This window comes from Sceloporus undulatus, chromosome 6, assembly GCF_019175285.1.
Source record: "Sceloporus undulatus isolate JIND9_A2432 ecotype Alabama chromosome 6, SceUnd_v1.1, whole genome shotgun sequence".
In the NCBI taxonomy this organism is placed as follows: Eukaryota; Metazoa; Chordata; class Lepidosauria; order Squamata; family Phrynosomatidae; genus Sceloporus; species Sceloporus undulatus.
In genome coordinates, this window is record NC_056527.1 from 142,210,820 (window position 1) to 142,227,734 (window position 16,915).

General features: G+C 40.4%; 1 protein-coding gene across 2 annotated transcripts in view; it reads left to right on the forward strand.

Moving 5' to 3' along the window:
* The window catches only part of ARHGAP32 (Rho GTPase activating protein 32), a 305,906-nt gene that overhangs the window by 182,357 nt on the left and 106,634 nt on the right, over nt 1–16,915 (forward strand). For both annotated transcript variants that reach the window (XM_042472624.1, XM_042472627.1), the window contains exon 5: nt 14,184–14,270. In XM_042472624.1, coding sequence (XP_042328558.1) covers nt 14,184–14,270 — 87 coding nt within the window. The remainder of the gene's footprint in view (nt 1–14,183; nt 14,271–16,915) is intronic.

The following is a 16,915-nucleotide window of genomic DNA, read 5'->3' on the forward strand; positions in this document are numbered from 1 at the left end:
ATACCTTTGGGGTCAATGATAACCATCCAGCTCACAAGAAGTTGATTCATTTGTGATCCGGACGTTTCTCTGCATATTTTGTAGCCTTTTGAGTTGAGTTTTTAGACTTACAGATACTGATTCTGCTGCTTGAAAAATTGGTTGCCATGGTGATCTGGAAGTAATTGGTCTAAATGATGCTCAGAGTAGTAGTTTTGCACACTCCTGCTAGACCTTTGTGATGGAGGACTGCCTGTTCACTGCAGGTCAGAGTCCCCCAGACACTTGGGGTGGTTCTTTGAAAGAGATTTTTGAGCCTATTAAGTCTGGGGATTGCGGGTATGAAATCCACTAAGCAGCTTACATCAAGGCAAACAACAAGCTGGTGCCCATCAAGTTGCAAGCTTCAGACGTTGGGTTTGCCAGAGGAATACCCCCTAACCTTCATATTCTATACAAAATGGAACGCCTGAAGCTCCACTTCCATTTTGCGTGGAAAGGGAAGCATTATGAGCAAACTAGCCAAAATCATCACTAAGCCGAGGTGGCAGGGGCAATAATAAGTCAAGACAACGAATTTTTGTCTGCTGGTAAATCTGCTTACCTGCTTCACAAATCCAGTAGAGTATCTTCTTTCAGGCAATTACATTTCCTACTCTTCTCAATAGATGCTCCCTGTTCTTGTTTATGCAGATAAGCAGTCCACAGCGTAATTCAGGCGATATTGTGTGCTAGATCGGTGGTAACAGGCATTGTTTTTACTTTGCCCTTAACCAAGTTGTTGTCACATAGCCACTTTTGACTATTCTGAGGTTGTGTTTATTATATTGAAACCATAATTTTGGTGTAGAAAGACAAAGAGTAAAACCAAGGAACTGATCAGGACAGGTGGGCATGTTGTAGCCAGATTCTCACCTTCATTTGTTATAAGTGAAAAGGCCAGCTGATACTTACTGTTTTTTAAACTGGAATTTGTACCAATTGGGTCACTGCTGAAAAGTCTGTGGGCATGACCAAGTCTCAGGGACTGCGAATCCAGAAAGTATGCAGGCCAAAAGGCTGAGGGAAGCCGGAGAGTCAGGCTATAGTACAGCGACAAGACAACACAGCAGGACTGACCTTGTTCTGGTTCTTCATTGCTGGGATGACCCTTCTCTGTTGGTTTTAGCTGCCATGGTTCTCGGAGCAATTACTAGACAGCAGGTACTGTTTAGCCCTTAATGGTGTCCTTGAACTTAGTGGAAAAAGAGAGGTAAAATTGGGTGCCGTATTAGCCTACTGGCAAACTCCATAAATGCAGAAAGCACCTCCCAGAATTTACATGAGAGACAGTTAAGAGGTGATAGACAGACCGGTTTATATGTGAAGGGGTGTCATATTGAAAGATGGTGGCACCACCCCCGCTTGTTGCTGCTGCTGCGGCTTGAGATAGGAGCCGGAGCAATGGATGCAAGCCTCCAGGAAAGAATTCCAACTAAACATTAGGAATAACGTCCTGATAGTAAGAGCTGTTTTGACATTGGAAGATCTGCCTCTGTGGTGGAGTCGCCTTCTTTGAGGTTTTTTAAACAGAGCTGAATGGTCATCTGCGGGGTTGGTTTTTAAATTAATAGTCCGTCATGGCAGGGGATTTGACTGAATGGCCCTGGAGTCTCTCCAACTCTATGAGTCTTTGTATAAAGTACTAGGGATAGGGGTGGAAAGACATTGCTCATAACCAGTGACAAGGGTGGTTAGAACATAAAATTTGGGAAGAAACCCAATTCTAAGTATAAGTTGACTTCCATATGCAGTTGTGCAGGTGGGTTATCACTCATTTAAGTGGCTTCAAATACTGATGGATGCAAGTTTGCTAATTTGTCCATTATGTTCTAATATTTGCTTTATCTTGTTCCTGTGGGGCACAGACTAATCTTCTGCTCAGCAACAATCTGAATTTATGTCCTCATTAGATAAGAGGCATCACCCTTACAAGATGTGGGGCCATCTTTATATTTTGATACCAGATGTTGTCGGGACTCTAATCCCTTGTTTTATCCCTGACCAATGACCATGCTGACTTAGGCTGACAGAATTGAAATGCAACAACCGTCTGTCAATCAACAGGTTGCCCAGCCTGCCTATAGATTTTTCTTTTGGGGAGATTCCAAAATGTAAAAACCTTTTTAAATGTTGACATGGAAATGCCAATCCGGGAAAGAGGGTTGGGGAATCATGTGAGCTTTCATGTGGTGTTGGGCTGAAATTCTCCTTATTTCTGCCTAGCACAGCCAACAGTGAGAAGGTCGGTATTTGATCAACAATATCTGGAGAGCCAGATGATGCCACTTGGGTTCTTCAGGCTAATCTGCTTTGCCCTTTTACCCAGAGATAATGATGCATTTGTAAGCATTGCATGGTCCTTAGTCTGTAGTCTCGGTTTTACACAGATTCTCAATACTCTTGGACAGGAAATGGAAAAGAATCTTGTTTCATGGGTTATCCTGTTTCATTCCGACCATCTCAGCGTTAAAGTTAATAATATAAACCGAACTCATGCCGATAAAAAGTTAATATTTTGTATCGGAGAGCTTGAATCTTACACATGTTTCCGGTAAAGAACTCTACTGAGATCAACTGGGGATCACTCAGAGGTAACTGTTCAGAGTACTGCAACCTAAGGCCTAATAATGTCCAAATAGTATTTTAACAAAATGAACATGCACTGCAGATGAAAACAATATATTTTCAAAGGCATAAGCTCATATGTCCACAACTCCACCTAATACTGCTTATATGAATATAGACTTTGGCCTATTGTAACTCTTCTGGATAAAAGTAAAGCTTTCATTTTGGACACTCACAATGGTAGGACAAGGATCCATCCAACCGCTGGTCGAAGTTGCATTCTGAAAATTCTGATTGGATTTTTTTTGATGACTTCAAAAACCTGAAAGTTAGCTGTTTGGACTGAAAGGCAGCTCGTGAAGAGTTTATCACATGGAGTGAAGATCAGCCGAATCCTGTGCAAAAAACGGTTTTGAATCTGGGCAAATCCGTGCAAAGCGGGTATTGGTTTTTCCAGATGAGGGTGCACACAAATGAGGCATTTAATATTAATTAACCCTGCAAAAGTGGGAAAATCAGCCCCTTTTTTACTTTTGGGAAAATCCTGTGGTGATAGGTCCTAAGTCCATGTGAATTAGTCAGCAAATAAAAGAATGTTCACTTAGAAAAAACGCATACAAGATTTAAGAGTTTATAGTGTTGTTGGATTATCTAGATTTTTAAATGTTCCAAATCCTTTTAGCCATGCCCGTGCAGCTAATCTAGGTCACAAAAATATTGTATTATTTTTTTCCCGAGACACCTCAAGATAAAGCAAAATAGAGTAGATAGGTTTGGTGATGTTTTCAAGCAACCAGAAAAGTTCAACATCTTTATTAGTTATCGTTTTAGGATGGAAATGTGCAGAGAGGCTGCAGAGTTCATATTAACTTGTACAGGTGATAGTGATGGCTTTCATGTTGTAATAGCGCAGACTCTCCCAAGGGTTGCCAAGTCCAAAACAACAGTGAGTGATCCCCTGTGTGTTTCTGCATATATGTTAGGGAGGGGATAAATATAAGAGCCTGCTGTTATCTCAGGAGAAGCCAGAAAGTGCTTGGTAGGGGGGGGGGGGGGGGGAAAGACAGAAAATAGAAGAGAAACTAGACATTTTCGAAGATGCCAGCCACAAGATGCCTAGCAAATGTCAGGAATAACTCTTCTAGAACATGGCACATAACTGAAAACCCCACAAATACTATAGAAACTAGACAGTTTTTCAGATTTAGAAAGTCCAGAGATCATTTTAGATGGAAAAGCAAGTAAAAGGGGAATGCAAAGTTAATCAGCAAATTGTAGGTTTACAGAAAGTATCAGCTTCTTAACCTTTGTGAATCAGATTTTGCTGAGTGGCTAGTTTCATATCTCTGAGTCCATAAAGCAAAATTAACCACATTCGCCTAAGAAAATGCCACATTTACACGTGGCCTTTGCGTTATGTATAAATAATTCCCGTGCTGGCCTTCACCCAAAACCGGTGGGACTTCCTCACAAATAGCTGTGGGTGGTGGGTCTGATGGAGCTGAGTTCAAGGCAGCTTCAGGGCACTACATTGTGTAAGGCTGCATAAATATTTAGAGAGCTGATGGCAGTTGTACCCTGCCTAATCACCAAACTTGTCTAGGTTCATTATAAAAAGCTATGGAAATAGAAATACAGAGGAGGTAAATGCAGTACATAAAAAACCAAACCACACAGGAAAATAAATAAATGGTCATAAATCTAAAATTGGTTAAGAAAGAAGGGGGGGACTTTTTTTTTTGCTGGCACTTGAAATGTGTCCAATGTTGTGGTATGTCGGAAAATCTCAGGGCACGGATGGTTGACCGTTCGACCAATGGGATATCACAAGTTGAGAAAACTCATTTTGGTAGCCACTTGCTTAACGTTTGGTTGGAAGAGGCACTCCATGGGATCTAAGAGCAAGTACATTCAGGAAGAGATATTTCACCAAGTTAGTCTAGCACCAGCTCTTAGAGCTTTAATGTAACACCAATATTTTGAAGCCAGTACTCGCATCACATATTATATTAAGTAGTTCCATTTGGCACAGGGGGGGGGGGGGGGGGGGGGCGGGGGGGGGGGGGTGCTTGAATATAACATGTTTCCAGTTGTAAACTGACAGGTCTATTTTGAAATAATTAATTTCCCCCCCCTACCTCCTAGTTCATTCAAAGAGAAATCTGCATACACATGGAATTGCACCAATCCAAGTCGGAGGCCCAAAGGAGCACAAGTGCTGTCACCAGACTGCATTTCTCAAGATTGTCTTAGGAGGTGAGCTGAATAAGAATCCACTGGCACCTCGAGTGATAGATGGATTCGAAGCACCTCCCAACTACTCTATATACCCCAATTATAAGTGGCTCATTATAAATTGAGGGCAGTTTGTGGCAAATATGGATTTTGATAGGGAGCCGTGGATAAGCGAGGTAAAAAGTAAGGCCATTGGTAATAAAGATGTAAAGGATGATTCAAGGAAATGATGCCAGAACTTATAAAATTCCAGCAGGACAAATATGGAGGGTTTAAACACAACACACACACACACACACAAACGAGTTAAAGGACAGTACTTTCACTGACCCAGGGATAAGTTGACCAGTTTTGTGGGGTTAAATTTTTTGACTAAAGTTCTAACTTATAGATGAGTATAACACAGTAAATCCCATCTGTCCTTCGAGAGAATGCAATTGCTTTAGGAACCTTGCATAGTTCAGCGTGGGGGACAAAACCACCTATTACACAGTAGAATGTTTGTGATTTTGGGCTACTGCCCCTCCTATAATTTGGGTGATAACCCTAGTCTCCCCTCACCCATGGTTTGTTTCTTGATCCAGGTCTACTGTTTGTGCAGCAACTAGCTGTCGCAGCGCATTTACATCAGCTGCACCCACTCTTCCACTTCGCCTCTCATGTCTTAGTACGCAGTGGCAGCAGCCCAGGCAGCTCCTCCGTCTCCGCTTAGAGCAACAGAATGTTGGCTGCGTGGTTGCTGCTCCTAGGATGAACTGGGTGAAAAGGCAGCAGCAAGCAGCCAGTCGAGCAGCGACTGAGAAGCCTCCCACCCCGGCCTTTGAAGCAACTGGCTCGACCAGCTGCTTGGTCGCTTGCTCCCTTTGCATCTGGTCACCTTGGCTGAGCATGACTGAAAAGGCTCTCACGCCCTGCCAGCCTTGTGGGAAAGCTGGCATGGGTGAGAGCCTTCTTCAGTCTCTGTTTGAAAGATCGCAGTCACTGCTCCCAAGGTGACTCAGTGCAAGGGAGAAATCTTTCCCTGGTGAACAGACAGGCCAAAATAAACTCTTCGGTCAACTTGGAGGTATGCTGTTTAATAGTGCTGGTCCTAAGAGGCCAGAAGCCATTCCAAAACCACACGCCAGACCTAAAGCACGCTTCGTGGCACTTCTGTCCTCTGAATGCATGTCCCATTTAAAACACATACCTCCAAAGTGACCTGAGCAGCGTTTATTTTGGCCGGTCCTGTACGGCCCTTAGTACTAAGAAATTTCATCCTTCAGTTTTGCCCCATTTCTCCCCCCTCATATATATACCAGAATGAGAACCATCATGGCATAGTGGTTTGTTGAGTGTTGGACTATGACATTGATACCAGGTTTTAATTCCCCCTGGGCCATATCCATTGGTGACCTTGGAACAAGCCATACTTTTGGCCTTAGAGGATGGCAATGGCAAACCTCTCTGAACCAGTCCTTGGCCAAGAAACCCAGATAGGGTCCTCCATAAGTCTGAAATGACAACAACGATCTTTATCAGTGTATTATACACACTGCTTAGGAAGGTATAATAGGAATGACTGAATATATCATTAACAATTTCAAGGTTTTTGTTTAAAGAAATGTACAAGTAGAAGTGTATACATGATTTGTTTTTGATCGCCTTTTGTCCACACAGTCATAACACGGTTGGAGTTTTCAATGAAAGATAAGGTAGAGGCATGATTTCACTGGAGTTATTGTTGCAAGAAGGCATTTGTAACATAGCAACTGCTTCAGACTGGATTTAACTCTTTCCTGGGGGGTAATGAGAAACTTTTTCTCTAAATCTAAACAATAAAATGATGATTTTATTAGGATATGTTTGATTCGAGCAAGAGAACCAACAAGGACCTTTTTTTAAAATTTTGGTGGTGCTGATAGCGGGATGAAGTTTTGGAGAGTCGATTTAAGCCTGGATGTTTGTAAGCTGAGAACTATCTGTTTTCATTTATTAACATGTTTGGTATTAAATAATTTTATTAGTTTAAAAAGAAAAATACACTGTATTAATTGAACATATATACACTTTCTATATTACAGTGGGATATGTTCATTTTTATAAATCGACTATTCCAATAATCTATTTAGCATTGATCGACATATTAACCTTCTATAGGAAAAAAAACAGAGAAGGGTGATCACATTTTCTTCTCATTCTATATATTTTTTATTTTCATGAGTGTTTTTGTATGAAGTTCAAGCTTTGTATTTTTGAGTAATCAAAATAAGCAATATGACTAAGTTTAATTAACGTTTTTTGCAGTGCAACTGTCAAGATAGATGTCCAAAATAAGTACTTCAGGACTGATATGGTTTGTTAATATAATAATAATAATAAGATAATAATAAGAATAATAAAATTTCACCAGCAACACCCGTTCCACCACCTGCAACGAACGGAGAGATAGAAGGGGGCTATTCCACCAGCCTCTTGAAAAACCCTTTCTTCACCCATTCTCTCCGGCTTATTCTTTTTAGGTCAGTATTCGTGGATTGGAGATCGGGCAAGCATGCCCTGGTCGTGCTTTTAATGAAGATATAGCCACGATAATCTGTATATCATATGTAGAGAGATTTTGTAAGCACATGTTGTAGACTAACTGAAAGAAAGAAGTTGGCAGCTGAGATATGCATTTAATGCATCTGGGAAGTAGACGTAATCTACGAAAGCTCATACTACCCACTGTGTTCTTTCAGTTAGTCTCAAAGATGTTACAGTTAAAGATCTCTCTAATGCTTTTGAGTTGATTCTATGTAAGCCACATCCCACTCTTTGAAACCTTTTGGTTGAGGAAAGTGATTTAAAAATCATGCCTAAAAATATTTCCTACTAGGTGGCCTGGCTTCACTGGTGAGGTACGTGACAATAGTTATGTACCTTTTCCTAAATTTCCATTCCAGCATTTATGCTAATCTGATTGTATAAACTGACACTGCAGTCTTTATATGTTTAGGTAATGTGCCAGGACCCAACTCTGACAGCCCTTTGGACTTAGAGGTTGACTGTCTCATTTAGATCCTTTCCCAGTAATCTGTAAAGCTCAGCAGCACTGTTTGATTTTTGTTAGATGTTAAGTCTCTGAATATTGGCCTGATCTGCACTCTCTTAAGCACTTAAGATCAGATGGGATAACATCAGTAGAAAGAAACAAGAGCCAGAAAGCATGTGGAGTGAGATGGTGCTTTTATTCTGTGCATCAGATGCAGTCTCCTCTTGCCGTTGTGCTTTCCAAATTGCCTTGGCCAGCTAGTGCCTAGCGTGAGCATGGTCCCTGCATGCATTCCCTCCCTCCCTTGTTTCTCTTGGCACTCCTTAAGCTCCGTGGCTTGTCTTGTGGGACCTTTCCAGCGTAAGCGCTAGTGAAAAAAAAAGGAAAGGAACAGCTCTGATTTCTCTATAGCACAAATTGAGCATGAAATGGGTAGTGGGGAAAAGGCTAACAGGGCTACTAAGCGAGATCTCCATCCTTATTCGTAGGCACATTCATCCAAAAGAGCATTAGAATCGGGAAAAGGGGCGATCAAGCAGAATGTGGGGATTTTAATTTGATTTTACTGGCTGCCGTTCTTGAGTCTCGGAGCTGATGCCTGGAAGGTTTGTGTGTGTGTGTGTGTGTGTGTGTGTGTGTGTGTGTTTTGAATTAGCTGCTGGGAAACTAAGGACAGCCTTGGACCTCTTAGGCCTTTGACTAGGGATTCTAGCCATGGAAAGAATCATTCATTGTGGGAAGGGTAAGTGTAGTCTGGATGAGCAGGGATCATTTTTAAAGGCATCTTTTCAGACATTTTGAAATGCATGAGACTGTAACGCTACAGATGTTTGGATAAGTATTTTGAGCATGGCAGCATTTTCAGGTGATTATAAATACATTTCTATTAACATTGTTATATGCAGGTTTCAAATATAACAGCAAGTGATTTCATATGAAATGTTTGCAGAGTGCAAAACTGGGGGATGTAATAAAACCATCAGAATTTTCTCTCTGTTCACTCTGAGGAGTAACCTCTTGAGAGTCTAATATACTGGTAAGTTGGGTGCGTACAACTTAGTTACAGTAAATTTTAGGTGCAATTGCAAAGCAAAAATTATAGCACTCCATATTCCTTTGAACACTGCTTTAATTTTTTCCATATCTTGAAACAAAAACAGAAATAGAAAGATATAGCAGAACAAAGAAGAAAACTGATTTTTTTATATTTAATTTTACTTCTGTTCGTAGCTGATTGTTTTGTATTAAACCTACATTGAGAAAAATGACTTAGTACCTGCTTCCTTCATTTCAGAGCCCCGCGTGTATCTGCAAGTGCCATTACTACTATCTGAGTAAAGTGTTCATGCTCACATGGGACTTCTTAAAAGCAAGGCATGAGAAAACCCTGATGTATATCTTGGTGTTTCTGTTGAAAATGAGTTTTAATTGATATAGTTGTTGTTGTTGTTGTTGTTGTTGTTGTGTGCCTTAAATCATTTCTGACTTGTAGTGACTCTAAGGTGGCTCTGTCATGGGGTTTTCTTGGCAAGATTTGCTCAGATTCTTTAAAAAAATGAAACTTAAGGTGAAGGAAAAGATATACAAGAAGGGATATGAAATAGCCTGCCTTCTTTTTTGTAGATTCTGATTTTTTTTCCCTTTAGAAGTAGGACATGGATTTGTAGTCTAAAGTTTAAACAACATGGAATTTGATTGATCGTATATGAACTTTGTCTTATCTAAATTGTCTTGAAAGATGCTCCCCAGTTGAACACAGCGCTGATAAGTTTGCAACCTCTTTTTGGGTCCTTTTCTTGATAATAAGAAAAGGTTTTCCTCAGCAAGATCTAGGTTTTAATTTCCATTTTGAGCCTGCTTTCATGTAATTTTAAAGTTGCTTTCCAGAATTGTGATTTTAAAGACATACTTACATGGGTAATTGGAGAGTGTCTACTTAGAAAAAAGTGTAGTGAGAGCTGTGACTTTGGTTTCTCATGGCAAAACATATGTCGTTTTTGTTTCCCATCAGTTCTATTACAGTTGAACTATCTGTTCTACAAATCCATGACCTAGGGCTGGTACAGACAGGCCAAAATAAAGCTGGTTTGGGTCACTTTGGAGGTATGCTGTTTCAATGATGCATGCATCCTAAAAGGCCAGAAGCTGCACTAAAGCTGCCCTCCAATCCTAAGGGCTGGAGCATGGCTTTGGCAGGGCTTCCAGACTCTTAGGACGCATACATCATTGAAACAGCATACCTCCAAAGTGACCCAAACCAGCTTTATTTTGGCCTGTCTGTGCTGGCCCATGCTTTCCTAAGCAGGATAAATGTACTGACTCAGCCTGTGTGCAGCTGATGTAGTTTTGAATGCATTTCTTCACCCCAATAAATTTTTTACATGGGGAAAACTAGTACATCAAGGAAAGAAATTCTAATTTTGCCTTCTTGCTTGTGTTTCTCCCCCTTTTTTTGCATGAAGAAGTGTTTAAACTATGAAAATCCCTCTCCATCTTAACAAAATCAAGGAGGTGTTTGCATAGGGACACTTTGCCTAATTTGTGTATAGAAAGTCTTTGCAAAAAAGATGGATTTTTTCTTGATTTATTTACTGTCAGGGAATTAGGACCAGCTTCAGAGTAACAAAACCTTTCTGCAAGCCATAGGCACATTACAGACAGGCATAAGCGACATCCTCAGGACGTCCTAGGTTTAAAAAGGGGCGTCACTTCTTGACGCCCCCAAGCCTAATATGTCCTGAGGATGTACAAGATGGTGTCACAAACGTGCCACCTCCAAATGAGGCGGCGCGGACGTGACGCGCGAGGGTGCTTAGTGCGTTCTTTCATTGGCGGAGGAAGGAGCTCCGAAACGGAGCTCCTTCCTGGTCTTGCGTCGCTGGCGCAGCCTTTAGATGGCTGTGCCCAGCAACGCAGAGGAGAAAGGGGCCAAGCGGCCCCTTTCTCCTCCTCCCCGCCGCCGCGGGGTGTCCTTGGAGCTTGAAGCCCCAAGGACACCCCTCTCCAGGCCTTGGGGAAGTGGCCTTTTGCCGCTTCCCTGCGGCCTGGAAAGCGGCGGATCGGGGCCTCAGTGGCTGCTGCTCTGGCCGCTGAGTCCCCGATCCAGCAGGGAAAGGGGCAGGTGCAGGCCGCCGCTTTTCGGCGGTCTGTAACACGCCATAATGTTTTTGACAAGCCTGACATAAGAACAAACCATGGTTGGTTTGTATGGTTGTTTTTCCAGGCTCTCCTTCCTGTTGGGGCACAATGCTTCTGTTCTGAGTTAGACAAATATCACTGTTATTGCTGTTCCAACAAAAGTGAGACTTGTACTCAAAATGGGGCCTAGTTTGACAAACCGCCAGCTGCAGAGTCTGAATAATAATAATAATAATAATAATAATAATAATAATAATAATAATCCCGCCTCTCTCTACAAATCGAGGCAGGTTACAATAAAAGAAATAAAAATACGTAGCACTATATAATAATCAATACATAAGCCAACAGAAACAAAAACCAATTAGACAATCCCCACCCCTCCACCACCAACAAAATAATAACAATCAAATACAAATTACATAGTTAATATAATTAAATAATTAGCCATCCGCCAACCATGGATTATTCCTAACCAGGAAAGAAACCTTTAATATAGGGAAACCTTTAATATAGGAACATTGTAGACCATACGGATTTTATGCAGAAAGTTTCAAGATTCAGTTTCTAGTATTTTCAGGTGGTAAAGATGTAGGCGTTGCCAGTTGGTGTAGACCAGAGTTACAAAACTTTGGAGGTTATGGGAATATTTGGAAATTTTGTTGAAGTGTCATGGACACCTTCATAAACAATACTGCATATGCATGAGAATAAATACCAGTGAATACATTTGGAATCTTACATCTGAATATTCCAGCTTCTCTTGTTCTCTGTCCCACTAGTCACTAACTTCTATTACCACTCATGTTTTGTTGAGACTATCCTTCTTCCCCCATCACTGCCTCCACCGAAGTACTTGACTAGACTTATGTTCTTAGGAGCAGCAACTGCTGCTGCTACACATCCCCACATTTCAGGAATCGGTGTTTGCTGGAGTGGAAATTTTATCATTGCACTCCATCTTCTTTTCCCTGCCTCCCTCCCTCTTCTTCTGCCAACGTGCCTCAGCCAAACACCAACTCCTGCAGTATAGGAAGGTGCTGCTGCTGCTTCTGACAGCCAAAGCCTAGCTGCGTGTTGCATGCAGCAGATGAGGCAACCAAAAACTCACCAAGTGCTACTAGAAAAAATGATCTGGCTCCCATCAGTCTCCTGGCAAATCCCCTCCCACGCAAGCATCCAAGTTCCAGTGAGTTTGAATCCCACCCTGTAATGATGTGTTGGGCATGACACTGACAGTTCATCTTTATTAGGGTCATCATATACTATCCAGCAGAAAAGACAGGTTGAGAATGTGTCAATCAACCTTCTGGGGTTAACCATGCTTTATGCATGTCTGTGTATAACTGAAGAGCAAGTTCAGGTAATGTCCTGTTGAGGGCTTAGAGTGACACTTGCAAAAAGTTTCTATCAAGGGTCTATCACAGAAAGTCTTTGAATGTATTTTGTAATTGTATAGGGCAGCCAGTGTTAATTTTTAAATACAGTATGCAATATACGATGGACTCAACAAGCAGTACTGCAGATTGAGTATCCCTTATCTGCAATGCTTGGGACCAGACATGTTTTGGATTTCATATTATTGTTATTGTTATTTGGATTTTGGAATATTTGCATATACAGTCAGCCCTTCTTATACACACACATTTTTTATACACAGATTCAAGCATCCATGGTTTGAAAATGTATAAACTTCAAATATCAAACCTTGATTTTCCATTTTTTTTTTAAAATAAGGGAAACCATTTTGCTATGTCATTATATTTAATGGGACTTGAGCATCCAAACCCCAACGGATAACAAGGCTCCACTGTACATAATGAGATAGTCTAAATACAAAATTCATTTATGTTTCATATACATCTCATACACATAGGTGAAGGTAATTTTATAGACAATACTTTCAATAATTTTGTGCATGAAACAAAGGCTGTGTATACAGAACCATCAGAAAGCACTGTCTCAGTGATCTGTGTGAACAATTGTGAAGTATTTTGGACTTTGTTCTGGATAAGGGATGCTCAACCTGCATTACAGTGGAATCCATACAGTCACTCCACAAGTGTAATAATCAATCACTTTCTCTTCCAGAAGTGTTCTTTCTAATCCTCAGTCTTATTTTGTCAGATCCTGTTGCATAAAAGATAACCAGATCATAATCTCTTTTACAATATAGTTCATTGCGTGAATTTTCATAGTACAAAATAGTTGCTCTATATCCTCAAACATAATTAAATATCCAAATCTATTTCTTCCAATAAAAACTTATTATAACATGTTAAAGACTCTAGACATGCTACAGAGTATCATGTTGTGTTTATATATATATATATATATATATATATATATATACACACACACACACACACACACACACACACACACACACACAGTATATATATATATTATTATTACATTGGAATTTACAAATGTTTTATTATTTAGGGCCCTCCAAGACAACTTGCTATATAATGAATAGTGGATAGTTACATGAGGATTCTCATAAATATTCATGGCAAACTGCACCAATGTTCCTTTGCAACAATAAAAACTAATGAAAATTAATTAAGTTAAATATTTTGTATCAAGCCTGGGGACATCATCATCATCATTATTATTATTATAAATTATTTGATTTACATTTAAATTTCAGCATTAACAATTGCAACATCAATTTTTAAAGTAAGTTATTAATTAATTAATTGGGAGATTACAGTAAAGAATCAACAGACATTACGTTTCCAAGCTGATTTGCTTACTTCTTCCATTTTTGAGAGGTTCCCCCTTTTCTTGCTTTTAGTTATTCAGACTGAATTAGCTACATTTTATCTTATAAGTTATTAGCTAAATACATAGATTGTTTTGTACGCTCTTTTCTAGCTGTGTTTAAGCAAATATTAATTTACAGTATTTTATAACTAGGAATTTTATGTTTAGCTTTGAAATATTTGTTACGCTGAGATTGTTTGATTTAGCAACCACATTTATATAGGGTTTTGTGACAAAGAATGGTTTCAGTGTGGTAACAAACACATTCTCATGTTACTCAATATAAAGTGCACCTTGAAATGCATTGCAAATTGGAATTAAAGATCCTATTTTTGTATATTCCTGTTAACTGACCTGGTATTTCTTTCTTTCTTTTCTCCGTCCTTCCCTCCTTCCCTATATTTCTTCCCCTCCAAAAAACTTGCTTTGCTTCTTGGACTAGCTTTCCCTTCCAGAGGAACAGAATGAAATAACAAGGAATGGATGTGAATCCAAGGAGCTTGTCTACCTTGTACAAATCTCTTGTCAGGTAAATTGTATGCATTTTCTTCTCTTTTTGCTTTTATGAAACATCACATGAACGACAGGCTATTTTGAAGCCTCTCATTTCTCTCTCATATTTTCCACTGTTTATGTTGTGGGGTAAAGGAAGTACTGAGCTTTTAATGAGAGAACTGGGGTTTTAATGAGAGAAATACTTACGAACAAGTACTGTGTTGGTTCCAATAACATTTATTCTGGAACAGCAGGTCCATCTAGATGTGTATTTAGATATGTGTTCCTGCATCTTTGTGTACATAGCATATGGAGTGGGTTTATTTTCATTCCTGAGCTAGCCAATGAAATGATGATTGAGGAACTAGCGGTGTGTTGTACAAAAACTATGGTTGGTTTACTTACTTTCAAAGGAGGGAAAGTAGAGTGTAACTTTATTAACTGAATTGAACCTGCCAGAATAACCTTTCAGCTAACCACAACTCCATAACCAAAGCATCTCACACATGTCTAGGAGCTAAATTAAAATTAGCGTCAGCATTAATTATTTAGTGTTAGGGAACATGGATACACTATCTGCATCTGTATCTCTTGCAAAATTCAGAATTCTCTTCCTGCTGAAAATAAATTAAAATGTTGTAACAATTATTTCTCAGTATGCTTAGCAAAGTATGCTTGAGAATCAGCTCTGTGCAGTTCTTCCATGTTGAGGATTTTCCCCTGCTCTTGAGGTCTAACATGGTCAAGAGACAGGTGGTCACCATAACATCCATCCTGACCCATGGTGAGGATATCTTCACCCTGACACATCTGGAGACCCCTTAAGGACATAGCCAATAAAGCGCAGCCTATGGTACATCGCTTACCATCCTGGGATCTGCGTACTTACTCAAACATTTTTGGATGTTCGAGGCCTCAGGGAGGCATCTTTGAAGCACCTGTTATGGAAGGTCCTCCTGGTTATAACCATTAGACCAGATATCTGAATTCGGTGCACTGTCAGTGTTCAAGGAACTACGTATCATCAGTCCAGACTCGATTCTGCAATGAACAGCACTACCTTCTTTTCCAAAGTAAAGTTGCCGTACCACCTTTCACAGCATGTGACGTTGCTGCCGTTCTGTTCTTGGCTGTCTAAGGATCTGGAGAGGATCTGGTATACACTTGATGTGTGTAGAGCCATGATGATTTATCCAAAGAAGACAAGGAATTTCTGCGCATCGGAGGCACAGTTTATCTCCTTCCAACCATGCTTCTTGGAGGGGGGAAAGGTGACCACTTCCACACTCAGCAGATGGATCAGAGGCTGCATTGCCAACTGATATCAAACGTCGAATTTGAGCCCTTGGAGAAAGTAATGGCTCATTTTACCAGAAGTTCAACCACTACCGAGACTCTGGCCACCAGTGCGTCCTGGCAGAGATCTGCAGGGTGGCCATGTGGAAATAACCATCCGCATTTGTCAGACATTACAAGCTGATTCTTTTCAGTTGGAGGAAGCCTTTGGTAGGAGAGCCCTCTAACACATGGTTCCAGGTTCCTCTATCAGGGCACCAGTGTACCCTCCCTAACCAAGGGGCTTTGGTAAATCCCACTCTAGAAGGTGTTCTGAACATCTCTCCTGGGGCAAAGAATGTTGGTACTTACCTGTTATAGCATTTATCCTTTTATAGCGTGATTTGTATTAATGCAGGAATAGTTTAATTTTGTGTTAATGCTCAGGTTTTGTATGTTTTTAATTGTATTGTTTTAAATTGTGAGCCTCTTTGAGTCCCAATTTTGGGGAAAAGATGAAATAATCATGATGACAATAATAATGGTGGTGGTGGTGGCGATAATAGAAATACGCGCACATACATGCACACATGCCACTGTTGCCTTAGGATAAGTTCTGATTTTCCACTTTTATGGTACAGAGTCAGGATGGTGATGCAGTAACTGATGTGTGAATATTTCCAGCCAATTGGCTCTCGAAACAATCATCTCTGTCAGTACAATGATGAAAAGAAATCAGTGTGAGATCATAACATTCAAATGAGCTAAAATATTGGGTTTGTTGGAATCATTTATGAAACTTTGTTCAAAAGTGAAGTAAGGCTGCAGAACGGTGTCACTGTTCAAATCAAGCCCAGAAGTTAGCTTATTAGCTTGGCCTGAATCCATGTACTTTTCATTAATTCTAGATGTTTAGGGGCATTTTGTTGCAAACGTGAGTGGTGTTGTGGAAAGCAAAAGGAATGAGTCATACAAGTAACTGCTATTTAGAACTCTTGGACTGGAAAATTTGTTGCATTCTCTTCACTGGGTAGCCTGTTGAAAGCACTTTGGTTTGTCAACTCAATCTGCACCAGATCATCAGACCAAAAAAGCAGCAGAAAACCAAAAGCACTACACCTACAATTTGGCCAACTCACTGATTTGGCTAAATTTATTTACTTATTATAGCCTGGAAAAATTCCCTCTCCCCTTGAGAGGGGTGCATAATGCATTTTTTTAGATGAGGTTTGTCCTTGTTGTTAAAATACTGCTTTATGTACAACCAGAGTTTCTTGAAATATAGGAAAGACAGACCACCCCTAAAGGATGGGCTGGCGGCACCTTGTTTCCCTCTGGAGGGACGCCCCAGCAGCCAAACTGCCCGGCGTCCCTCCACCCCAAAAAGAACCTGGAAAAAACAGG